This window comes from Filicampus tigris, chromosome 5 (assembly GCF_054856515.1).
Source record: "Filicampus tigris isolate MCC_2025a chromosome 5, RoL_Ftig_1.0, whole genome shotgun sequence".
NCBI lineage: Eukaryota > Metazoa > Chordata > Actinopteri > Syngnathiformes > Syngnathidae > Filicampus > Filicampus tigris.
In genome coordinates this window covers 11,771,274-11,797,765 of record NC_141221.1, presented here as the reverse complement: position 1 = coordinate 11,797,765, position 26,492 = coordinate 11,771,274, and the positions used below count along the sequence as shown (strand labels likewise).

Sequence of the window (26,492 nt, the reverse complement as noted above, 5' to 3'; positions counted from 1 at the left end):
CAACGACAAAATGTGCCTCTTGAGCTTTAGAAACTGACATTTGATATTTATAATTAGATTTTTTGTATAATATTGTTTTATGAGACAAAATTGACAGTGTTTCTGGTAAATAACTGTAAGAGAAATTAATTCTATAGAAAACCACCCTGCAACTCTATACGCTGTGGATCTATCCGGACACGTCAATAACACAAGAGGAGGCAAACTCGAGTGTAATCAAACGGGTTTCTCCTGATTTTCAGCGCTAGGACACCATGTGTTCCCGTTGTTAAACTTTAAATTTACTCGACAAAAGGCAACAGGATACACGTAAGATGACTGTTTCAACGTCACAGTTGTTGCCGGCCGGTGTGTGAGCTTGTATGAAGAAATCGTGCAGACGGCGGGAACTGGCAGTTAACAGTTACGAATGACTGCGAATTAATATTGCGTTTATGAGTATTGCAAAGACACCGAGTCATTCTGCGCAGTGACGGTGTTATTCGTTGAAAATATGTTTACTAACTTTTAAGGTGAGCCAAGTTAAGTATTCTGAATTTCCAAAAAGTCATGTATGACAAATGTCTAACTTTCAATTCGCCAGCCTCTTAAAATAATGGCCTAGGTCATATTTTGGAAAAAATATCATTTTTTGCCTTATACATCTCCTCAGGATGCTGGCCACCTCTAGTAAAATCGGCTGCATCTTTAGTTAGAGAGATCATTCAATCGTACGCCTGAAATGAAATTATTAATACATATAGGCTTATTAGAATGTGGTTCAGTTTTTCGTGTTTTCTGAAAAAAAAGGACTTAGGCCATTATTTGAAGACAGTGACGAATTGATACATCCCCCCCAAAAAATGAACTTGACGTGTTGAGCATGCAATAGAGTAGTTTAAACCAGGGAGTGATGATGTCAAACTTGTACAACAATGTGCATTTTCCAAGGCAAATGGTTGCTAATAATATTGAGTGTTGATGATAACAGATGTGAGGCTGTATTGTTGTCACAGTTGGTGATGGAGAGCTGCGCCCGTGTGTTCCAAATTTCTGGGATCAAAAATCGTGACAAAAAGCGAGCTTTGCTCCACGGAATCCATCAATTGGGTGGAAAATATGTTGGCGGTTCGGTAAGTAGCGATAAACAAATACAAGTCCCTATGAAACAAGTTGGAAATTAATGCTATTTCTTTACAGGTTTATCAGAGTGCTTGTACCCATTTAATAATCCCTCAAATCTTGGCCAGTGAGAAATTTCTGGCATCTTGTGCAGCAGGTTGGTCGCCATGATAGTGAGTTATACATAACACGATTGTTTATCAAACACCCCAAAAAAATAAAGCGACAAAGTTAATTAGTGTGGCGAGGAAATAAAATAAGTGTTTCATCCACTTCACAAACATTTCCTCTGTTGTCCTCTTCTCTAACACAATATGATAACCAGGTTATTGTATGCAGAATTGAAAGTTAATGTGCCTGAGTTGCTGTCTTAGTAGCCAACATCATAGTTTATCTACTTAGCCTTCAGATTTGCTTTTCGTATCTGAACTTCGTAAACATGCCAGCAGATTAACCATTTTTCTCATTTTTCTTTGATTATAATTTTTTTTAAGATCATGGGAAGGCGAAGTCAAAATCAGGATTACATTTTGATTAATTGCCCAGGCCAAACAGTAATACAGGCTTAAAGTGGAAATGACAAAACTGTATTACTGTATTACTCTACTTTGTGCCATTTGTATTCACTAATGTTTCTGCTTCTCTCTTACCAGGAAAGTGGGTTGTCACTCCAAACTATATTCTGGATAGTGTTAGGAATAGTTGCTGGCTCCCAGAGGGGCCTTATGAGGTGGCCATTCCCACAGACACCATGTCTGCCTTCTATCCTGTTAGACAATGGAGGGAGAAGGTGACCAGTGGGGCAACAACAGGAGCCTTCCAAGGCTGGAGGGTTCTTCTCATGGTCCAAGATTCTTCCCGTTTAGTCATGTTCAAACGGTTGGTTGGATGACATGTAAATACTATTTAAAAACATTGGAATTAACTCATTCACTTAACATTTTCACACCCACTTTTACCCTACAGTTTGAAAAAATAAGAATAAAATATAGATACATTCCAGGGATTGAATGGCTGGACTGTGAAAAGATGAATAAATATGTCAATGGCAGTGAATGAGTTAATAACTATAATTCATTCATCAAGTTCCGTTTTGAATGAATTTTCCAGGCTCCTGGAAGCCGGTACCGCCACAGTATACAGCTATCCTCCTCCCTCTCACGCCTCCATATCTCACATCATAGCCAAGCCCCTCACCCAGGATGCAAGCTCCCACAATGCTCCTTGCTTCCCTGTAAGCCACATCGTGCAGTACCTCTTTGGGGTAAGTCACAAAAGCTAAAAAAAAAAAAAAAAAGGCTGCATCGATGAGTATACTCTTGTCAACAATTAATTTGGATACTGGCTTTGAGCCAAATATTTTAGTTATATTTTTTCTGCCTCCAGAAATTAAGCATTTCTCTGTTGCGCTCTTTCTATTTCACTTTAGGCTTTTATTGTATTTGAGGACTTGCTGTTATTTTTAGCATACTAGTTCCACTCATTTGTAACATGTTCAGGCTGTACTATATACACTATTGTCGTAAAGCAATGTTTCATAAAGCTTACAAATGTCTCTTTGAAGTGTTGTGATCTTTATGTGTGGCAGCAGACAACTTCTGCTATGAATCAAGTTATTGTTAGCACATAGCTCTTCTCAGTGTGCATTATTAGACAAAGATGGAGAGTCACTTTGCGCTACTGCCCTCATCCCTCGCCACCAGTCCCGAGGCACTGCTCGTAATCTTTTCAAGCAAATAGTGGTTATCAGAATAGCTGAAGCCAGCGAGGCTAACCGCGATTCTCATCCACCATCTTAATTTTATACTTTCTTAGCTGCGCAGATGCATGACGATGGCTTGTTGGCCGGACTTTTAGCTGTACCGCCGAGCATTTTAGCCTGGCGGCGACAGCTGGCGTGTGAGTCAAACGTCTTGTGTAAATTGATAAAACTAAAAAAACGAATAATTTGGGAACGCCTATCCAAACCAACAAAGAGAAATGTTTGCGATAGGGCTGGGTGATTATGGAAAAATAATCATCGCAATTTTTAATATGATTATTAATTATGAACCCTGATTTAATAACAAGAAAGATGTGGGATTTAACAAAGGAACATCTTTCTGTGATTGGGTGCAATTAGTTGCTAATCCAGAGAAAGATTCTTTGGACCTGGCAAAGATTGAGCCATAGTCATTCAGTCGTTAATTGTACACATTTTAAGTGGATGTAATTGTGATTATTTACCAATATTCACATCAAATAGGTCAAAAGATTGTTTGACTATTTGAAATGTTTTGGGGTTTTTTTTTTTCAATTTGGCAGAGCAATTTTGTTGACATGAACTTCAACGTAACGGATGATGATGAAACAACGGAGGCCGGTGTTGTGGATGTTGACTTTTCTAAACTGGAGGCAGATCTCAGGGACCACGCCATCAAGCAGGAGGTACGCGTGCTAAAGAAAAGCACGGTTTTATTGCAAATGGCCTTTCACTAAGTGCATTACAGTAAATGCTGGATCTTACAATCTGTTCTTTAGAGCCACCCAAGACTGCTCTTCCTTGAATTTCTTGATAACCATGACCCCCATCAGCCTCTGTCACAGGTAGACATTCATACCTGCTGTCGTTGGACCTCTCTCATGCTGTACAGCTCTAAAATCACTACGTGATTCATTAAAAAAGATCAGGTCATTCAATTTCCTTCATGTCATACATTTAAATAGAAAGTGACATGGAGAGCAAGGGCGCCTTCTCCTCAGGTCACCAGTTTAACCACCACAGTCAGCTGATCATGGAGTTTTGATTGGCATACCTATTAGCATGACTCTCCTGTCTGTATCTGTCCTAAGCAGATCACTGTCAGATTACTATTATTAGTGCTTGCGTATTTCCATTCTCTACCTTCAGAGTCCATATGCTACTTGGCAAGAACTGACAGTTTGGGGTGAACCCCAGGAACTTAAGATGGCCGATCACATCCAATTTCCATTACCCTTCCGCCCTCTTTCCCTTTTTCTGTTGCTGTTTGAACCATTTTTTTCAGATTCTTCTTTTACATATGGCTTTCGTTTTATCACTCTTCTTCTGTCCTTTCAGACCACTGAAACCGACTTCAGTAACATTAGCACCATGATAGAGTGCGGCCTCTTCATCGAAGCACTGGACACAATTCGAAGTGCAGTGCTCCCAGGGATTCTGCCACCAGCACCATACCTGGTGTCTCTGATTGATTACGCACAGCAGGTAGGACCAGGAGTGCCAGACTGTGTACATTGCCAGCTGCTGCATTAGCTTCGGGGTAGAAAAACAATGGACAACCTGTTCCAGAACTCTTAGGATGCATTTACATTGCAGGTTTCAAGTGACGCAATACAGATTTGTTTGTTCTTTTTCTCTCGAGTTTTCTCTGAATGTGCATCATGGCAGCGCAAGTGGAAAAAATGCATGGAATCTTAAAATCGGTAGCAGGCCTCTTCCATGTCTATCAGTGCTGATAAAAATCAAATACATATCTGCTAATGCGAGTGCAGCGTTCACACCTAGCTGTACCCCGCGAATGTGAGTGTCATGAAATACACCAATTGATGGCTTATGGCACAATAGAGGTGTGTCAATGTATTAATTAAATAAGACAAGAAACTTGCAGACCTTGGCCAGTAGACTAATGTGTAGGCTATGCTTAATTTATTCAGTGGGGCTAAGAGTTAGACCCAGGCCAACTAAACGGTCTGCAGCACTTTCTATTTGTATTATTTTTGTATTATTGTTTACTTCACTTAACACGGATCTGATCGAGTGGATCGAAATTGGTTGATATTATGCATTTTATGCAAAGTCACTAATCAATTGTAATGTAAAAAATAATTTTTGCAATCTATCAATGTCATTGATGCGCGAAATAAGGGGCCGGATCTGTACAGCTACACCGGAGCCAAACTGCTTCAAGAATGTGCTACTTTGTCACACACACGCCAGGTAAAAAGGTGGCAAACAACATAGGATAAAACAATCATTGCGGTCTGTGGGCGCCCGGACTTGTACACCACAACCGGCTTCTGAAACAAGCCAAAAAGGAACGGTCTAAAAGTTAGCCTACTTGGCATAGCTGGTAAGTGTATGAACTTGTTTACAGCTGTTGAACCAAGATTGCAGTAGTTTTAGCAGAAGCCACCTGAATGACTGGCGATGTTGATGGATTTTTTTTCATTGTCAGAGAATGAGATTTTTTAAACATTACATGTTATATTTGTTCATTAGCATTTTTTAAAATAACTTTTGGGGTTGGAAACATTATTTTTTCCCAGTGCATTTTTGCTATGGTGGGGGTCGACTGTAGAGTAAATTTACAAGTTCTTTAAATAGATATTTTGCTCCATATTTTGATTAAAACAGTCATCAAGGATAATTTTTTTCAAACCTTCTGATCGCTGCTCAACTCCAAACATCCTGATCGCGTAAATCCTCTTGTTTACTGCTGTTTTGTCATAGCCCGGGGTTGATGCTTTGAGTAACTTACCAGTACATGTCGTTTGGGCATCTGTCCATGTGAGTAAACATAGCCACAGAGGATGTCATTTGACATGTAAATAGAGATATATGCATTAAATTGGAATTGATGAACTGCAGTGTAGAGCCAGCCTAAAAGTCTTAATTGGATATAAAACTGGACCAGAGTCAATATTGTTGTCACTCATCGAAATGACGTTTATTTTTTTCTTGTTTTACTTTCCATCTCAGGGTCGTGCCACTACTGTCTTCCTGAGGAGCTTCCAACAAATCATGCATAGATTGCTAGTTACTAACCCTCCTTGGCTGGCTCCCCCCAACGTGAAGTATTACAGTCGGGTGTTGCAGTGCCCTCGCTGCAAGATGGGCCAGTGGCCTTTTCTAGAGACAGCCATCAGGTACACATTCTAATTTACTGATATTCCATATACCAATATTTTCCCTATCATGTCAAAGTCATGCAAGTAGTCATTTAAACAACAGTGTTGGCCTGAATACAAATATCTCACTTTCTTTCAACTGGAGTGCCCTCAGTTTCCACTCAATTCCTTATTTGCTATTGCCGTGGGATTGCCTGGCCAATCCAGGGTGTGGACCGCCTTTCACAGTAGTTCTACTGGGATTGGCTCCGGCTTGAACCTTGACATTAACCCTGAGTAGAATGGTACTGATAGTCGTGTAGAAAATGGATGTCGTACTGTTAAAACATCCCAGATCCTCCAGTGTTGTTTCCCGTTTGTGTCTGTCCCTATAGTTACTGCCTGTCAAACGAGGCAACTTGTCACCAGCTCCCTGGGCCTGCACTGCCTACTCTCATACACTTCCACAGTGATGTCCTGGCATTATTTGTCAAGCTCTTCCAAGGGGAACTCCACTCCATCACCGCGGGGTACAGCCTTATCTTACATTGTGAAAACTGGAAGATACCAAGGATTTCTTAAAGGGTTTGCCTGGACAGAGAAAGGAGTTTCATAATATGATTTTGCTACATTGTAATCGAGTGCAGACATTAGTTATCGATGTGTGTGCCTAAAAAGGGGGTGCGGCTTTTAAAGCAACAATATGAATACAAGTGAACCTTAAAATGAACTGATTTAGAATCATTTAGAATTTTACAATGGTGCACTGCTTGCAGTAAGGAGCAAGTCAGATCACCTACTGTTGTCTGCCTTGCCCGTACAAAACCACAATCAAATTATATGATTTTAATTTATGACTAATAATGCAATCGTCTATTTAGACACTGTTTTGTCTTGCAAAAAAATAAAAAAATAAACGCCCACTTTGCTTAGGGATTTCAGGCAGCTTCCTGAAGCAGGAGTCTATCAAGTATCAAGATCAAGTACTTTGCTTTCTGAAACTTTCTGGACTGTGTGGGAACGCTCGACTCTGTTGTCGTGTGCCGTAAAAAAGCTCGTTCAGCTCATGATCCAGGCTGCGGCTGGGGTAAGCATTATAGAATGTGGGTCAGATTGGTGGTGATCTGATGTGACCATTTACCGCTTTAAGCTGTGATTCATCTTCCCTGAAGGACCACACGGACAGTATAAAGCAGCACAAAACGCATCTGCTAGCCATCCTGCTGGACCTCCTGTCAGTGTTGGTGGAGTTTTGGTGTACACAGCACTTCAAACTGAACCAGAAGCTTGTAGAAAATGGATTGAAAGACCTAGCAGAGCACTTTGCCATCACAAGCCAATGTAAGGAGGGAATATGGACAGAATATAAAAAGCTATTTAATGTTTACTGTGCCCGCAAAATTGAGTAAAAATGTGCTTTTTCATTTTTTTGTTTAATGCATGTCTTATAGGTCTGTCTACAGTCGTCCTAGCTGAGATGGTTGCCAGAATTTCATCAACGAGACTTAAATTGGCATTTGTGGATGCAATATTCAGGAATATCTGCTGCAAAAATGGAATTACAGTGGATGGCGGACCCCTGTCTCTCAAGAAAGTGGTATGTGCTTGTTTCAATGTTTTTTGTTTATATTCCTTCCCACCTCTGCCTACTTGGCTGGTTCATCCATCTATCCATTTTATAATGCACCAAATTAGTGTCGCAGGTGAGGTGGAGCCTATCCTATCTACCTACCTATCATTTTATCCATGGCCATTGGATCTAGATTGTATAAAGCATGCAGTTCCATAAAGTGATTGTGTTATTTTTAAGTCATTCACTGCCAGACATTTTCAGACCCTCTTTTACCCCAATGTTTGAAAAAAATATAAATAAATTCCTGGGATTGAATGGCTGGACTGTGAATGAAAAGACAAATTCGTCAATGGCAGTGACTGAGTTGATTGGCTAGACACTACACATTGTTGCCCAGCCAGATTGAACTCTTGCACTTGACTACAAATGCTTACAATAACCATCAACGTTCAAATCAGTATTAAAGAAACCACACTAAGGATGAATGTGATCCCTCACTCCCCTCCCCCTTCCGTGGGATCTGCTTGTATGACATATGACAGGTGTTGTCCTACCTGCCTGCGCTGGGACATTTAGCTCAGAGTCACAGCTGGACAGAGCGCACGACCAACAGCGCCATGAGCCCGGACACCAACAGCGGGTAAGCTACAGTATCTGTCTGCATCACTTTCAGTCTCATTGGGAGCATGCTTACTGGAAAACAAAAACAAGAACACTGGATCAACAGTGGACTGCAAGCTTGTGTTGCTCTTGAATCTGATGGAGGGATGCAAAGAGTCTGTTTCTGCCCCGACTTTCAATTTTGTCCCTGTCAGTGGTTTGCCTTTCAAAAATGAAAAGAGCAGGGAGGAATGTGCGTGTGATGGAACAAAAGAACACCTGGAGATAGTTGTGTGGTTGAGAGGGCGTGAGGAGCAGGGATGCATAGAGGGGCAGAGGGAGAGAGGCAAATGGAGGTCAGACAAAGCGTGAGGAGTTCCCATGTGATGGGTCATGCCCAGGTCTGATTTTATCTGTGCATGCTTGCTGACAAGTGGGGTACAAAGAGAGGTTACACGCGTACGCACACACACACACACACACACACACACACACGTACACAAACTCTCTTAGGGTCTTCTCGTATGAACGCCGACTCAGCTTTCAGCCCCATCTCCACCTCTCATAATCCTCCCTCGCATACTGAATCTTTCTTGGCCATCTTGAATATAATTACACACACATACGCGCATGTTCTCTTTGTACCCCATACCAGACATCTGCTGTTCCACCAGCAGGTAGTTGGCCTGGAGAAGGGCAGGAGTCACCGGGGAGCAGGTTCATGAAAAGGCTACTAGTTCATGTATTGGCCACATTGTACCTCTCTCCTTACCCCTTCCTTTACATCACTGCTCGCCTCCTCCTCCTCTCTGCCGTCAATCCAAAGCTTACGTTTTATTCATTCGCACACGCGAGGCGACGCAAACGAGCACAGGCAATGTGTGCGGAGGAGATAAAGAAGTGCCGAGGGCCACGCGCAATCATTTGACCCTGAAAGAAAGAATGAAATTAAAATGACAAAGTGTGTGATGAATTGAGAACAGAAACCCAAAGGAAATCTTGTTTCCTCCATTTCATGGCTGAAGGTTGGTTACATATATTTAAAGAACATTGACTCTCATAATCAATTAGCGCATCTTTTGTCTGGAAATCTGACACAAGACTCACTCTGTTTTGGTTTAAGACATTTCCAAAGAGGCGCTGCTATGACTCAGTATATTTTAAGAACCCTTTATGTAAAATATCCTCGGTGTTTATTGTTCAGTATATTTTAAGAACCCTTTATGTAAAATATCCTCTGTCTTTATTGTTAGAGTGATTGTCACACGAGGTATTTAGCAAACGTCAGAATATAAATAGGCCAAATGTGACTGCAGCTCGTGATGGTAAAATGGTATCGCTTTGGTTTTCCTCTCAAACTATCTTTAGAACAGAAGATGACATTTTTGGAAAATGTTAGATGCTTAAAAGGAGCTCAAGAGTCTGACCTTGCTGAACCTGTCTTGATCGAACTGAAGAATTTGACCAACATCAAAATGTTGAAATGCATGCTGGCTGTTGCACCAACTTCTGTTCTGTTCATTAGTAACAAAATGACTACCAGTAAACCATTATCATCCAATTTTTAGCACCTCACTGTTAGGGTACCAGATTGGCTGTGCAAGGTCAGGCACCTAAAGCCTGGATAGAGTTTGACACACTGCAGTCCACTTGTGGTTTCCGATGAGGAGGCCGTCAAGGGTGCACGCGGCCTCAGGCTCAGGGTAGCATGCTGTCTTTAAGGACAGGGTGTGCACAGGTGACACTCTATCACTCTTGCTTGGACTCTCTTCCTCAAACACAAACGCATATTACCCACCTCACACGTACCGAGCGTAGCGCTAGTGTCTCCTCAGCCTTGTCCCCGCTAATAACAAGCAACGTGACAGGACGTGTGTTTCCTCCTCACTGCTGAGAGCAGTTCCTTCCTTCTGCCTTCTGAAACAAGCCAATTACCAGCGAACAAGCCGCCACCCTGTAATACTGATAGCATTTCGCTTCAGTGCAATACACACGCACACACCTGTCAGACTCCATGCAGGCAGATCCCACGTACCTGTTCGCAGGGCTAGTGACAGCCCACAGCTATTAGCACGCCACTACTTTGAAAAGGCTTCACTTTCTTTCACTAGTTATTCCTCTTAATGTGCTCGCTCCGCTAGAATTCTCTGTGTCTGCGTTTGAGGCGTTAAGTAGGAGGAAAAGTGCTTTGGAAAAGAAAAAGTGTGTGTTTAGCTGTGTGCGTGCGTGCATGCGTGTGTGTCTCCAACAGGAGGGGTGTGAAACATTTGATATAATACAGTGCCATGAGGAATTCATTTGCTAATGGGGATTGATGGATGTTCCCCAATGTCTCCACCGTTCAATAGTGAAATGGCTAGTCATTGAAACTTTAGACTTGTTAATGTGAATCATGGGTAATTTCTCATCGAATTAGTACTTGGTGTATTCATGCCTATTTCCATAAAAAATCCTTTGACTGTGTCCTTTGTGTCCTGTCCAGAACTCTGAGCCCAGTGGAGAATGAATCTGCGAAAGAATGCATCCCAAGAGGCCTCCACAAAGTAAATGCAGCAGGTAGAGCTCGCACGCACGCACGCGCACATACGCTACAGCTGCCAATGTCGCTGCACATTTGCAAGAAGTGGGCTTTTAATGGACTGATGCACTGCATTGGGTCATCAATAAAGAGAGCCATGATGACGGTGTCATAACTTTCCGTTTAATGAAGAGTACTTAATGTATGGAGATGTACATTGCTTGCTTGTGGTTGACCACAAGGACGGTTGTTCTGCACCGATAGGCCTCTCCTGTGATGGCATCACAAAACAACAAAATGTTTAAAATCACACTTTTGTTATGATCCTTGTCAGGAATACCTTTTTTTGTTGTTGTTGTTGTTGTTGTTTTTGTTGCTGGCCGCATTGTAGTGATGCGATCTCCCAGAGGGCCGTTAATGACTGAAGCCATATAAATGTATAATGACCTTATCACATTATTACATGTATACAACAGATTGATGGCAAAGTAATCTAGTTTGAAATCAGAAGTCAGACAAATTACTTTGTTCAGCTTTTGAGTTTTTAATGCCATTACAGTATATTCAATACAGTCTCAATGTTGTTAACTCATTCACTGCCATTGACTTACCGGTATTTATTTGTCTATTCACAGTCCAGCCATTCAATCCCTGGAACGTACTTATATTTTTTTCAAACATTAGGGTAAAAGTGGGTCTGAAAATGTCTGGCAGTGAATTAGTTAAAAGTGCAGATTTAGCAAGAATCTTGGTGTAGAGTAGATACATGATTTGCATTTGCTGGCCATGTAAAAAAATGACTTGGGCCAGATCTCGCTCCCAATGCCATGGGTTTGAAACCTGTGCTCTGCTCACTGAGCTGTACTCTATCGTGATTGTTCAACCAACAACCTCAACTCCTTTTGAGGCATATTTAGCGCAAACATCTTTTTCCGTTTGATTACTGACGACTTTAGGGAGGTTCCGACTTTTAAGATTCCATTGTAATAGATGAACAAATAAATGGCATGGACGGGAATATGTTTCACGCAGCAAACAATACTGCATATTAGCGTTTACTGTTTCCCCTCACATCTCCTTTATTGGGACATTAAATGCAGCAATTAGGGGAGCGCTGCAGATATACAGCGGCTACACCGGTGGAACTTCCTGCAATTAAAGCCGTGGCACTCGGTGTGAACTCTCGAAGGTGTCAGAGCTCATATCTCCCCTGCTTCACCTGATCAGAAAGGCCCCATGCTGGAGGGGAGGAGGTGAAGGAGAGCAGTGGGGGGTGGGAGCTTGGGAGCACTGAGGCTTTTGGCGTGTTGTTTTTCCGCTACGTGACGTCTGTACCAATGCGGTCGGCATTAATTTTTGATGAACCATCGGCACAGCAGTCTCCCCTCACGCCCTCTCATCCCCTTTCGCTTCCTTCCCCCCTTTTGCCTCCTTTCTCTCACAGCTGCTTTCACCCACATGTAGAAACTTGCTTAGCTTATACGTATCTTCCGCGTTCCCTCCACGCGGAACCCTCACGTCTTTGTCAAAGTAGCAGACAAGGGTAGTGGGATTTTTTTATTTTTGCTAGGAACTTCTCTGAGTTCCATATTTGCTTCTGGATGCTCAGCAGAGATTTCCACTACAAAATGTGTCGCTGAGCGATGAATAGTTTGTGTTAAGCTTCATGTTGTACCGCAACCAAAACATCTAAGTTGAAATTCACACACGTATTATATTAAGAGTTTTTGTTTCATATAAAAGGCTTTCCCAAGTTATAAGCCATCAGTCCAGTTCGTAAAAGCCACGTACATATCTAGCAGTATTTATCTTTTCAGTGGGAAACGTTCTGTTCTTCCTTACTCAACTTGTTTCCTGTAAAATTGCTGAGTCCTTGTGTTAGTGTTGGTTTCCCGTAAAACTACATTGCAATGAGGATATGAAGACCTTGCAATAGATTTTAATAAATTTTGATTACCATTCAATTTACATTCAGGGTGCACTTACACATGGAAAGTCCTGCTGTGCTGCCGCACGCTTGACACAGAAAGTCCGGATTGTTTGATGAGCGTGGGCACTCTGTCGTATTCAATGGCAAAAAAGAAAAAAAAAAGGGCGGGGGGATTGAGGTTGGCTCATCCAAACGAGGTTTGATGTTCATTCAAGTTGATGGTGAAGAAAGTTGTTGAGTCTCCTGGCATAACAGTTGAAGTTGGGTTTCAGAGCGACGTTTCTCATCCAACCACCGTTTGCCGTCCCCATCGCTGTTGCTTAATTATCTGTACGGTCAGTACAGGTTTTATGATGGCAACTGTTTGACTTTGGGCAAGGGGGAGGGACACGTGGACAGGTTACTAACATGCATGTTTTTGGAAAAACCTTGAATACCTGGAGAAAAACATGCAAGCACGACGAACACACAGGTAGGCCCCAGCCCGCATTCGAACCCCCAACCTCAGAACTTTGTGTGCTAATCACTTGTCCAACGTGTCGCAACTCTGGAAAAGTTTAATTGTAATATTCCAGCTGCAATGATGATATTACATTTTCTCCTCATAGGAACAATAGTTTTGAGATCAGAGCTTAATGAAGAGTTGAACAGTATCCCATAACAGATTTTTGACCATATAGGTTGCGATGTATTTGGCAACATCAACTCATTGGAACGTTTCTGTACATTTACATCACATGTAAATTGATGTGTTGTGGGTGTTGTCAGAAATCTTGAGATTTTATTTCAACACAGTGCCTGGCCAATAATACTTTTCTAACACGTCCTTCAAAAAAATTGTATCAAGGATTGGCGGTAGAAGCGACACTTAACAGAAGTGCAATATTTCTGGCTGTGGGATGCAAAGAGCAACACACACTTTGAACATTTCTATTAAAGTGTGAAACAGGGAATTTATAGAAAGGACAAGGCGGATTTATCCTTTCCGTGCTTGTAAATGCTGAGTATGCAATTACCCCAATAATAGAAGCGTTGTGTCCAAATTGGAGCCATTAAAGTGATTTAACAGAGCGTGGATTGGCTCTGGCATTTGCGGGAATGTGTACACATGGGGTGTAGTGGAATGGGTGTTTAATCAGAGCGTTTTAGAGCTCAGTAATGGCACACAACTCTGCCTAGAACTCACAGTACTGCTTACTCATTAGAGCCTGCAGGTTTTGCGCCAAGCTCCCCAAACCGTCTGGTTTGGGTGGCTGCGAGTTTGGAAATATCTTCGAATTCACATCATTGTTGGTACTGATATGCGACAAACATTTGGATTTGTTCATGTAATGCCTAAATAAAAATGAAACCATGTTGTTCCCCAACAAGAAGTGTTGTACAATATTTGAACAATAAATCAGTCTTGTAAATCAGCCAGTTATTAAAACATTTGAAAAAACACATTGAAAATTGATTTAAAGCCCCAACAAATCAAGTATTGCATGAGGCCCAGCTTGTCCAACCTTCTTCTCCAGAGTTTGTGACTTTTGCAGCAATAAATACTAGGATACTCCCTTCAATACTGTCACCACTTATTACTGTATGTATAAGTAACAAGGTTCCCACAGCGCTATAAATTCTTTGCACTGCTTGTACGAAAATAGTTTTAGTGTGCTTAATATGTGAATAAACTGCTTAAAAATGATTGTCTTATTATAGCAGATACATCCATGTGAAATATGGAATATAGAAATAATTTGAAGTCCAAATGAGTTGAGCATATATAAATTACACATTTTCCATAGTTATCGTATATTGGAAGCAGATTTTTCTCATAGGCAGGAATGCTTTGGAAAATAAGGGTCGGGTGGGGAAGGTTGTCTGTGCAGCGACATGAGAACATCATTTTAGAGACGGAGATTTTTCTCATTATTCGTGTGTAAACACTCTAAAATGGAGGGCATGTACGTCACACTCATCCTTGAATGGAACGCGGGCTCGTCATGTTTTGTGCAGCTCAACATAATGAGCAATTACAAGCTTTAGTATTGAATGTTTTGGATAAAATCAGGAGGACAAGCAGCGCATTTGCATAGTGCTCACCTTGATTTCTTTGTATGGAAAACTTTTAAAATGCAACGAAACAAACAAGTTGATGGATTTTGTCTAATCGCACCCTTTGGAAGCAACATTATCAAAACAGCATTGTGGCTAAAATGGCGTCAAACACCAGTGACGACTTTTCTTGATAGAAATGATATTTTCATCTTTTTGTGACCAACTTCAAAACGAGACACTTGGTTGTTTAGCCTACAAATTATTGATCTGATTAGTCAGAATTGTTGCTAAATCATGAAATTGCATTTTGAAAGTGCTTGCCCTTTTTTAAACCGTTATCAGCTCTTTCCAAAATTGGAACACAAATGTGTGCATATACAGACTGCATGCTTGATTGAATGTTTCAAATCAGTTATTTTTAGGCTTTCATTCTGAGAAAGGGGGAAAAAAAAAAAAAGCCATCTTGCTTGAGTTTCTTTGTTCTAGATGCTATTATATATGTTTTTATTGCTTATCAGATAGCATTGCAAACTCAACTTAACCACCATCCCAAAATTATGTTCAATCGCTATTTTAATATGCTAAAATAAAAAAAAAAAAAGCTAATCCATTACACTGTCATTGAGTTTTAGTGGTACAAACACAGTGCCCGCTCCAGCCATGCACATGGAAGTCCGCGAAGCCACGGACGCCCCCTTGACCATACAAAGCCTAGACACTTCACAAAAGTAAATACCTTTGTTACATCGTCAACTCTTTTCAAAGGTCCATGAGTGATGCAATATCTTCAGCCACGACATACAGCACATTGTAATACCTGTAATTTCACATTTTCAAATCTTAAAACACTGACAAACATTGAATATAGATTATTAATGAAAAACAAAGGAAAAAATGGAGAGGAGAAAAGCGGAAGAATACAAGAATACCTGTACAGGCGTGGCGTCCTGGGGAGAGCTAGTAAAGCGTTTACTTGACTCTTTGCGGTGCTGTATTAAACTGCCAAGCACAGAACCACTCATGCTTGGCCTTTAACTCCCCTTTGAAGTTCAGCCATACATGCAAAGAGGGGACTGCAGCCCACTAATATATGCCTGATTTAAACGAAGTGAGGAATTGGGTACAGATGAGAAAAAATAATATTTAAAAATGTCAATACAAATCCATCAGCTCCGTGTTAGTTAGCTGATTAAACATCAAATGGCGTCGGTGCCGATGCCCAGTGGGGCGTTTGAACCCGGGATCAGTGAGGAATCTCTTTGGAGGCTTTGTGCGGGGGCTGTCTACCAGAACTTGCTTTCAAATCGCAATATGTGGACCAGCAGGCAGGACCACTCTAGCGCCACTTCCATTTATCCACTCGCCATCGAGTCCGTTATTAACTTTGTTCCTCGAAATTGGGTTGAAAAAAGAAAATGCATGGGGAGTTTGTCCAACTCTTATTTTAAACTCTTCCATCCTCTTTTTTGCCCTTGGAAGCACCCACCCCGCCCCTTTTTTTTTAATCACTCTTCTTAATTTGCATCCTCATTGGCAGCTTTCGCTTTAGTAGGTCAGCCTTTTTTTTTGATTGTCTGGAAAATTTCATTCAACATACGGATGGCAATAATGGGCGCATCATAATTTGGGATTTTCTCTCTTTCGTCCCTTCTCTTCTTTTGGGTGTGTTTGTCCGGTGTGTGTATGGGGGGGTATGCGCGCGCGCGCGTGTGTGTGTGTGTGTGTGTGTGTGTGTGCGTGCCTCCTGATCGAAGGCGAGACCCTCCTCCACAGAGCATGCAAGAGGAACCAAGTGGAAACTGTTTCTTGGATTCTGGCATGCCCTGGCATCGACGTTAATGTTAAAGGTAAGACTTTCTTTATCGCATTCACTTTGGTCTCATCATCGACGCCCCCCACCAGTGCGTATTAACACAGTAGGGGAGGCAAAAAAAACAAAAAACGAGGAATTAATTCGAACGCGTCATCGTTGAGGTTAACCTTTTGCTGCAATGTAAAGGGTGTGTCTTTAACACTGAGCCGGATTCAAAGACTTGGCTTTTATAGATGCTGCTGTCTTACGGTACTGTATTTAGTAATGACTTTCTTTTGTCTGCTTAGGTCAAACAATTAATTTTCATACCCATTTATGGAAATGTTGTGCTGTTTTGAAACGTTTCTGCTATTTTGATATCACACTTAAGAAAAGTGTGAGAAATGAAATGGCCCCTCTCTAGGGGGTTTGTGGATGAGGTAAGCTCCAATTTAGAAAGACATATTTAAATGCCAAATAAGAGGCCCATGTAAGTTGATGCACAAAGAGGGGATAGGGTTTGTTTGTGGGCTTACTTCAGAATCATAGACCATTAATTCATTTATGTAAAATGGTTCCAGTTTGCGAAATTAGCAAAATTGTTTTTCAAACTATATTTAATCCACAGACACATTTTGGACATAATTCTTATAGCATTTTTGGAGTTTTATTGTGACAATGGCAAAAACAGATCAGTCATTGGAAAGACATTTTTTAGGTTATCACGGAATAGCCTGTAAAGCCACCATCTTTTGTCAAATTTTCCCTCATTTTGTTGACATATCTGCCAAGTAGCTGCGAACCTGTTTGTTAGCTTCCGGCGCTAACTTAGCTGCTTGCCTACTCTTTCGCCTTAAGTCTTAAGTCTTCAAACCTAAATCTACAATAAAGAAAATTGTATATATGATGTCATTTACTTTTAATGGCTTGTATGGAATATAAATCTAGAGTGGCAAACAAAGACATGGTTAGAAGCTGAAGAATCCAAGCATAAAATGGGGGCGCTTGAAAATAATAACTTCTGTTCTGTCCATCAAAGATAGTAAAATAATAAGATGGGTAACTGTATTGTACATCAGAGGTGACCAAGATGGTGCCAGCGAGCACCAAGGAGCCCCCGAATACCACGCGAGGCCCTTGAGCGTGTTCTGAAAATAGTTATCAATTACGGAACAATGTAATTTCCTAGGAGATGTTTTGGAAGTGATCATTTAAAAATGAAATTTCAATGCGTAAGCATGATTTAATTTTTTCCGCCATTCAGACCATGTAGGCTGGACACCTCTGCATGAAGCATGTAACAGTGGCAGCACCGCGTGCGTAGAGGCTTTGCTACGTCACCGCCCCCCCCCCTCTCATCAATTGTTTGGTGGAGGGAGTCAGCCCGCTGCACGACGCCCTGCTCAACGGACACATGGACATCGCCAAAATGCTTCTGGAGGCTGGAGGTGGGTCAACTTCATAAAGCAGAACTATTTGAACGCAAAAGGTTTTCTTGCAGCAGGTAGTGTCCAAGGTTGATGTGGTCTGAACAGGAATTGCTTTATTGACTAATTCGCTGCCAGACATTTCCAGACCCTCTTTTACCCTAACGTTTGAAAAAATTTGAATAAATACAAATAAATTCCTGGGATTGAATGGCTGGACTGTGAAAAGACAAATTCGTCAATGGCAGTGATTGAGTTAATAGCATCTGAACATCAATCACTGCAGTGATTTGTAGGATTGAAATAACTGTATTTTATGTTATATGAGTCAAATATTATTGCATGTCCTCACATTATCCATCTACTATGTGGTCGTTTGTTTCATCAAATAGCATCCCCATCTCACTGATGGAATTATATAACGTTGAAATAAAACACTTGTTTTGGCCGGTAAGATGCTAAGAGTGCCAATCCTTTGGAATTGGCCATTTAGTTAATGATTTACTGCAGTGGTTGGCTGCATGTCACTGCTGCTGTAACTAAAACTAAGCTTTTAAGTTATGTGGCCAACAAACACAGCTGAGCTTATTGGCAGATAAAATACTGCATCTGACGTTATCAGCAAAGTCCTTTTTATTGCAAATGGTTTGCTGTCCGTGTAAAGCCCAAATGCCTTGGCTTTACGCAAGTTGCACCAATCTGAACAGTGTTTGGAACACCGGTACCGAACTAGCACTGGCACCAGCTCAGTAGTAAAAGGTAGTAGAGAAGAGTTTTGCATCAATACACTTAGTACGTGAATCATCCACACGTTTTCTTTGAGATGTAACGCAACTGGTTCGTTAACCATGAAATTGGAAGCAAACCTTAACCGGCGTTACAGAATGGATTGTCTATGAATTTCAAGGTTTTACTGTATTTTCATTCAAGAAAACACTTACCTCTGCATCATCATGGTTTGACGACTTATCTTTAATTTGATGTGACTTTGCCCATCAACAGAGGTACATAGTCTGTCCTCCAAAAATAAATTAGACTGGGATTATTTGGTCCCGGAGAGGAAACAAAGCCCTCTTTGTTACTTTGTTTCCCTGCTCTTCCTGCGAAACAGGGAGGTTGAGGGAATTAAAAGAGGTCAGAGGAAGAAGCAGCGCCTGCTATGTGTAAAATTAGAGCTACAGATGAAGTGTGCGTGTGTGCACATGCGCGTCCACATGAGTGCTGGTAGCAGACGTCTGGTATGCTTTAGGTCAGGTCTCCTCACAGGGATGCAGCTTTAAAACCAAAAAAGAAATGGAAAAACAAGAGTTGAAGAGAGTAGCTTCAATTGGAAACGAGCTGCAGGGTTCTCCATTCTACTTGTCTGTTGCCTGTCTACTCTTTCCTCACACTTGATGGCCTTCTTGTCTTGAGGAGGCGGCCCTCTTGACTCCAGGCGCTAACGTCTCGAGTGGAATTTTTTTTTTTTTTTTTTTGGTAAACTACATCTTCTTGGCATGGCCATATTTGACTGATCTAGTCTCTCTCGTTTTGACTTGAGGGGGCACGCTCAACCTGATTACTGTAGCCATTGTTTTATTGGTGGAGGGACCCATGCACACACATACGACTCCTTTTTTTACTATTTGCCATGGAGACACAACATTGTCCCCCAATAGAAACTATACTAGTGGGCCAGATGCCTTTTCTACGTATGTTCTCATTCCTTTTCTTAGCACCTGGTAGAGCCTCCTGGAACTATATGTTGCTGTTGGGTTTTTTTCGCCGGCGCATCATTCACTCTGTCGTCCTTGTTTCCAGCAGACAAGCTGAGCCAAATTGGCAAGGTTTGGGTTAGGCCAGAGAGGGCAACGCTGACACTGGCACGCCAACAAAGACTTTTTTAGGAGTGATCTCACCCCTTTGTGAGCCTGTCTGCTCGGAGGCCTTGGCCTGTGTGTGTGGTGGGGTGGGTCCCTCCAGGCTTGTGGAGCTGGCAGGGAAATGATGCCACGGCTGAGGGCAAGGCCTGACACTCCCCTCCCTTCGTTTTCCCATTGCCCAAGGCCACCCCACACGACCCATGTTTGTATGTTTGTGGCACGAAGGCATCCACACATACATTATTTAGCTGATTTTATTTGCTTATCTACAAAAAAAAAGAACTATACTGAATATCAAAATCTGATAGAATGCCGATGTCCAGTTATGTGTCCACACATGCATGTGAATGGGTCTTGTGTGTGGTGCCTCTTGAGGTGGCAGGCCTATTTACACATAGCAGGTTTTCCTGATTGGAATGGAAATTGACCCAAGGTTGTGTAGTTCAGACACGCACACAGTCAGAAGGCATGTCGGTGAGGAAAAAGGCAATGGGGAAATAAAGAAGCATTCAGCCATTATCCCCCTGCCCTATATTGGCTTGTGGGGTTTCCCCCAGTATACATGGCGGTACAGAACCTATTGAATCAGGTTGACCCGAAATTTGCATTTTTAAAATATATTTTCCTGTAAGAATTTCTGCACCGGGTTCCTCTGCTGTTAGCGGGGAATAGGGACTGAACGTGAAATGCGAAATACCGCCTCCCCAAAAGGTTCATGATTGCCTTTTCAGTTGTGCTCATAAGTTTATGGTATGTCAACTTATGAGCACAACTGTATATGCCACAGGACGATGACATATCTAGTAAAGTAGCGCTTACTTTTATTAGATAGGACTATGTCCTGACTAAATGACTAAGCTCCTCCCTTTGGCACCAAGACGTCTCCTATGGGCAACTTTGTTCATATCATCATGACACATAACAGGAATTCACAACATTTAAAGGGCCTCTTCCCATCCCAATCTAGCAACGTTACCTGGATGACTTTTGGACTTCTCTGTGACTCCCTCCCAACAGCAGTCACAGCAAGAGAGTCACCCCTGAAACACAATCGCACTGCACACAAAGTGCATTGGACAAATCCACTCATAGACACACACACACACGGGTCTCATCACTGTCAACATGTTAAAGAGAGTTTGTTGCACGCTACTGTTATTTCCCAGTGGGCGTTGAACTGAGCTCGGCTTGCTATTAGAGAGGTGAGAGCGGGGCTGCAGTCGTGTCTTCATGCTTCCGAGGCTTACCTTTCTTCACGCTGCTTTACAATCACTTTTACTTCCTCCTTCCTCGAAAGCTTTCTTTCTTGCATCTGTTGGGTGCTTGTCAGGAGTGAAAGGGAACCGCTATCCAAGTCTGCCTTTGTCGTTAACTGCCACTCTACATGAGCAGGGTGAGACCCCTTCTTACGTAAACTAGTGTTTGCATACATGTGTTTATGTACATGAAAAATCAAAGGAGAGGGGCAATGGTTTGTAGAATTGTCGACTTTTTACATGTCGTATATTGTGTTAATTCCAGTATGTGCAAACACCTAACTTGAAGGCCCCCTGGGAGCTGCAACGAAAAGCTAGATACAGGCCAAGAAAGCTATTTTTATATATCGGGATATCATAAGCCAGAGTCTTTCATTCGAAAGGTCCACGTCGGGATGTGAGGTCACTTTTTTTTTTACTAATTTTACTAATTTCACTTTTTGTACTAATTAAAGACAATCAAAAATGTGCTATTCTCAATTGTCATTTGAAAGTTTCTTGCGCACTCATACAACCATGTGTAATGTTAGTTTTAAGATGACTAATGTAATAATCATACAAGAGTAAAATACTCTAAAATAAAGTTCCTAAACAGAACCAGTGTAGAGTAGTAGACTTCCAGCTAGGCCAAGCAACAATGCTGAAATTGACAAGCCGCTTTCTCTGTTTTCCTTCCCGATCAGCTCAGTACAGCGCACACCTTTGCCAAGGCAAAACAGTAAAGCCCGATTACATAAGACTGATGTGTTTCACGTGTCCGTGTCCAGACTTGAAATAAATGTCCCATGTAAGAAGCCACCCCTGATTTAACTACATCCCCCCCACAAAGGCCAAACGACCTGAAGTGTGGCTTGTTAGGAAAAGAAAAACAGGAAAACAAAAAAATACATACACAAAGTGATCAGAACAATGCACTTGCTGCATGTCATATGACGTAATACGATAACTATCCTGACCTGCAAATAAAGATAATATTCCATTCTGGAGATGAGTGAGTTCAGTCGATAATGGGAGATTTTCCACAACCTTTTGGAGCGGCTGGTGTAGTATGAATGAAGCCTTGTGTCGTGTCGGTGACAACCTGAGTACATCCTGCAGTCTGGGGAGGCTTTTGCTCTTTTGATTGTTCTAGTTCCAAAGGCCACCTCTAGCTCACCTCTAAATGATCACAACGCACGAGCGAGAGCGGGGAGCTTGGTGATGATAGTGTACAAAGTGGAAGAATCCACCGAATGATTATTCACAAGTTTGACTTTGCCTTCACAATGTCAAAGGCTTCTTAAAAAGCCAGCCACGAGGCTGTGTTAATGGTGCGCTTGCTTTGCACAACCTTGGTAATGTTGAAAACTCTTCTAAAATGAACAGAGTGCATACAGTATGTTATGATGATGAGCCATGTATGTGGTTTAATGAGTGGAAAACAGATGTGGTAATAATAGCAATAACAGTGGGCCACCTAGTTTCAAAAGTCTAGTTCAAAATAGAAATATGTGGCTGGGAACACCAAATTTCTTCAGTTTTTTTCATAAGCGTTGGACAGGGATGGGCAAAATATAAAATACTTTATTTCTCCCAGAAATATCAAACATTATGCAGTACTAAATAAAATGACGTCCTTACATTTTAATTAGTTTACACACTTTTGGAGATCAGCTTTAGTAATTGTCATAATTGCACAAGCACTGCCTAATCACACTCACAAAAAGGAAGGCGGCACATAAGGAGGACTGGATGACCCTGAAACTCTTTCTTAAATATCCATCCATTATCGATACCGCTTCTCCTCACAAGGGTCTTTCTTAAATATACTTTTGTTAATTTATCTAGCTAAAAAATTCCAGATTATATTCACCCACCCTTATTAAACAGTGACGTCTGAACCTCTGGCTGAGGTTCACTCACTCATCCCGCCCTCTGTCTGCAGGCAGTGAGGGCAGAAGAGACGATGCAGCGTCTCCTCAAACCAGACACACAAAGCAGCAGCTCTGCATCTTTGCCTTCCTCTCTGCCTCTTTTTTATGCCGATTTTACCCACTCATCCACTGCTGCCTTTTTTTTTTAATTATTATTTTTTTTTTATTCCTTGTCTTTGCCTGCCCTCTAAAGGCCAAAGGGCTTTGCACTCGGTGTGTGTATGAGAAGATTGCGTCTGGCTGGTTGCAGGATCAGGCAGCGGCGTTCGCTCAGCATGTGAAAACCTCTTCCCATAGCTGTAGAGGACTTGCACACGCACACCGGATGGTGTAATTACCCTGTGCTGCGGTGTAATCCCCCAGGTGCCGTATTTATCTCCACCGCAGCACATGTGACACCCAGTGCCAACCTGAATGCACTTCACCTGCCGCCCCACGACTGTGTATGCAGCAGCGTGTAATCAGCATTGTGTTGCTGTGTGCATGACATCTGTCAATATCAAAGTCATTTGACACTAGTTAGTGTGACTAATGACATCTTTATACGGTTGGACAGTTGTAGCCTCATATCGTCCAAGTGATTTGTAGTCAATGATGGATCACAGTGAGGAGCATTAGTTGCTGGATTCCGGTAAGTGTGCGGCTGGATTCACACGACAGTTCTGGTAAAGGAATATCAACACATCATGTTTTATAAGACAAACATCCACTTGATGTCCACAGCCGCCATATGACTTTGATAAAAGACACATTTAACAAGCAATGACGTATAAGGGACAGAAGGCCAATCCTATATGGCCATACTCATGTCCTAAATAGTCTATTGAACTGTTTTGGCGCTGGCACGCCCAGCTGTGCTCCCAAATGAATGTAACGTGCTGAAAACAAGTGGACAAATGTCCCTTTCCCTCCTCGTCTCCTCTTTGATCAAACGTGTGCTCTTAACATCCTTGACTAATGCCCCTGTTGTTTGACTGGTGCATTTGAAAATGTGCCCGCTCATGTAAAAGTTTATGTAGATGAATTCCGCAAGGTATGTAGGTTGCATTTTATTTTTTTGTGTGTCACTAAAAGCTAGATGAGCACTGACCTCGGCAGCCCACAGCCACTGCACATGCCATTAGTTCTTGTCCATTTTTTTTGAAGTGTCATTTTCAAACCAAGTGACTTTTGTAGCCTTCCGCACCGAATGCGTCGCATCAATCGGCAACAACTCCCAAAATGGCTTTTGACAGCTCTTCACCTGTTTGTGTGTCACACGTGGAGCCGCGCACTCGCTCAAGTGGCGAGGCTGAGGGGTCAAGTGGCCTCGAGAGCAGGTGGCCGCAAAAATGCTTCTATCCACGCAAAGGGCCCGCACTCGACTCACAAGCCCGATGCTGGCGACTCATAAAGCTGGCCATGCACTGGGTAAACGAATCAGATGGCCAAATCCAGCCCACAGGGGACTATCGATTAGCATGTCCGACTCTCAGTTCTGAGGTTCTGGGTTAGAATCTCTTTCCCGGGTGACTTTTCTATGTTGTCCCCATGCTTGTGAGGGGTTTTCCCCACAACACACTCATTACAAGCTTGAACAAGTAAATTGTAACATAGCTTCATTTACTAGCTAATGCCATTTTTTTTTCACCGTTTGGTTGCTTTTGTCACTTCCCGTTTCTGTTCCGTTCAGGTGATCAATTGTCACCGACAGCTGATGTTATTTAGGATATAGAATCTGGCGGGGGCGGAAAATGGTCACAGATTGATGGCACATTCATTCAAGTCCTATTATCTAATAAGCACCTGACTGCGAAAAGATATAACAAATTCACAATGCACAAAAAAAAACAACTTACCAATTGTATCTAGCAATTGATAAATAATTTGTAAACAGAAATGATAAACATTTAGGGAAATGGTAAGTGTTTTATTGCAGAACTCTACCGTAAAAAAAAATACAAAATACATGAAAATACATATTTTTGTATATATTCTATCTAACTCAGGAAGGAACACAATTTGACAAAAAATAACACAACACAACACGCACCAAAAATAATTTATTTAAAAAAAAAAAAAAAAAGAAGAAGAAGAAATTATAAGGACAGTAAACAAACATTGTAATGAAAATCTCATGAGCAGAAAATACAGGATCTCAAAAGAAAACTATACTCATGGGTAAAGTTCCGTAATAAAAAAAAAAAAAATTAAATTTCCCCAAATTATGCGTTTGTTTATCATTTCAAATACATGAGAAGAGGACAACCACACAGTAAATTGCAATCGCAATAAATTGTATTATTTTCCCAACTTGCTAAGCCCTAATAAATTATATATATGATGGTCTCCTCCAGGTTCTGACCTCCTCCAGCAGATGGACAAAAACAGCCGCACCGCATTGGACCTCGTCGCCGACATACGTTGGAGGGCGGAGCTTATGCGCAGCGCGCAAGCTGGCGACTCCAGCCTGCGCTCCACAAAGGTGTTGAACCACACCCTCCTGGAGGCGGGGTCCTATATGCTGTCACATCTCGTCATATGCTACAAGCGAGAGAAGAGGCCGCCCGGCTGCACGCATCCCACCGACGTGGGGCGCACGCTGGCAGGCGCCCTGGAGGCGCACTCCTTTCAAAGTGTGACGCAGGGCTGGACGGACCAGCGAGCGATAAGCCTTGCGGGCGACACCGAGACTCTGCTGGAGATGGCCAGAGGGAAACACTGGGCACAAGTGTGCGAGGCGGTGAAGGCGTATAAAGGAGAGAATACATTGCTCCTTTTGCAGATACTCGAGAGTCTGCAGTCTGAAGGAAAAATCCTCCTGGCTGATGTAAACCCGCTAAACTAAGAAGCTATTAAGGGCATGGCTGGCATTCAACAAAGTGCAAACCTTTTGTACTCATGTGCTACATATTTTTTGAAACCTGAAACTTAAATTTCATTAATTGTGATACAGCAACACAAAGTACGTGGGTTTTTTTTTCTCAAAATGTTTGTGCACTGTTACTACCTCATGTTACTTTTGTCAGTTTTGCATGTTCAACCGAGATGTTTTATGAAAAGTGAAAACAGTTGGTTACCACAAAATAGCGCATCTGAACATGTGTATACATAAACTAGAGATAAACTATTTCTACAGTTTTATTCAAAGAGAGTATTAGATTCATTAACTCATTCACTGCCATTGACGTATTTATTTGTCTTTTCAGTCCAACCATTCAATCCCAAGAGTTTTTTTTTTTTCAAACGTTAGGGTAAAAGAGGGTCTGAAAATGTCTGGCAGTGAATGTGTTAAACAGGAGAATATTTTCCAGATCGTCAATTCCCACCTGATTTCGATATTTCATTCTATATTGTCAAATTTGATATTGTGAGTTTTTGTATCTGTAAGATGCAATCATCAAAATGTAAATAAAATCTTGAATGAACCTGTATGAGATTCAGTTTTCGAAATCATAGCTGTTTCATGATATTCTCATTTTTTTATATGCTCCTGCATTAGCAGCATACACAATTCCTGTAGAAGTACACCGTATATAGGCAATCTAATTCAAGAAGAGCTGCTTGAAAAATCCTATTAAAATATTAAAGCTCAGTTTTGATGTATACTTTTTAGAACTTTTTCATTCCATAGATTCAAGTCTGATTCCGGT

General features: G+C 41.7%; 1 protein-coding gene across 1 annotated transcript; it reads left to right on the top strand.

Moving 5' to 3' along the window:
* Nucleotides 1-112: 112 nt before the first annotated feature.
* On the top strand, nucleotides 113-26,273 carry slf1 (SMC5/6 complex localization factor 1). Its single transcript, XM_086031020.1, is given in 19 exon segments — nucleotides 113-512; nucleotides 996-1,112; nucleotides 1,180-1,258; nucleotides 1,755-1,980; nucleotides 2,212-2,365; nucleotides 3,406-3,528; nucleotides 3,622-3,687; nucleotides 4,181-4,327; nucleotides 5,822-5,988; nucleotides 6,345-6,479; nucleotides 6,883-7,036; nucleotides 7,122-7,290; nucleotides 7,401-7,546; nucleotides 8,065-8,162; nucleotides 10,605-10,678; nucleotides 16,365-16,457; nucleotides 17,667-17,743; nucleotides 17,745-17,850; nucleotides 25,197-26,273. Coding segments are annotated over 18 exon segments (2,616 nt in total). The 5' UTR covers nucleotides 113-512; nucleotides 996-1,001; the 3' UTR covers nucleotides 25,688-26,273.
* Nucleotides 26,274-26,492: the final 219 nt, after the last annotated feature.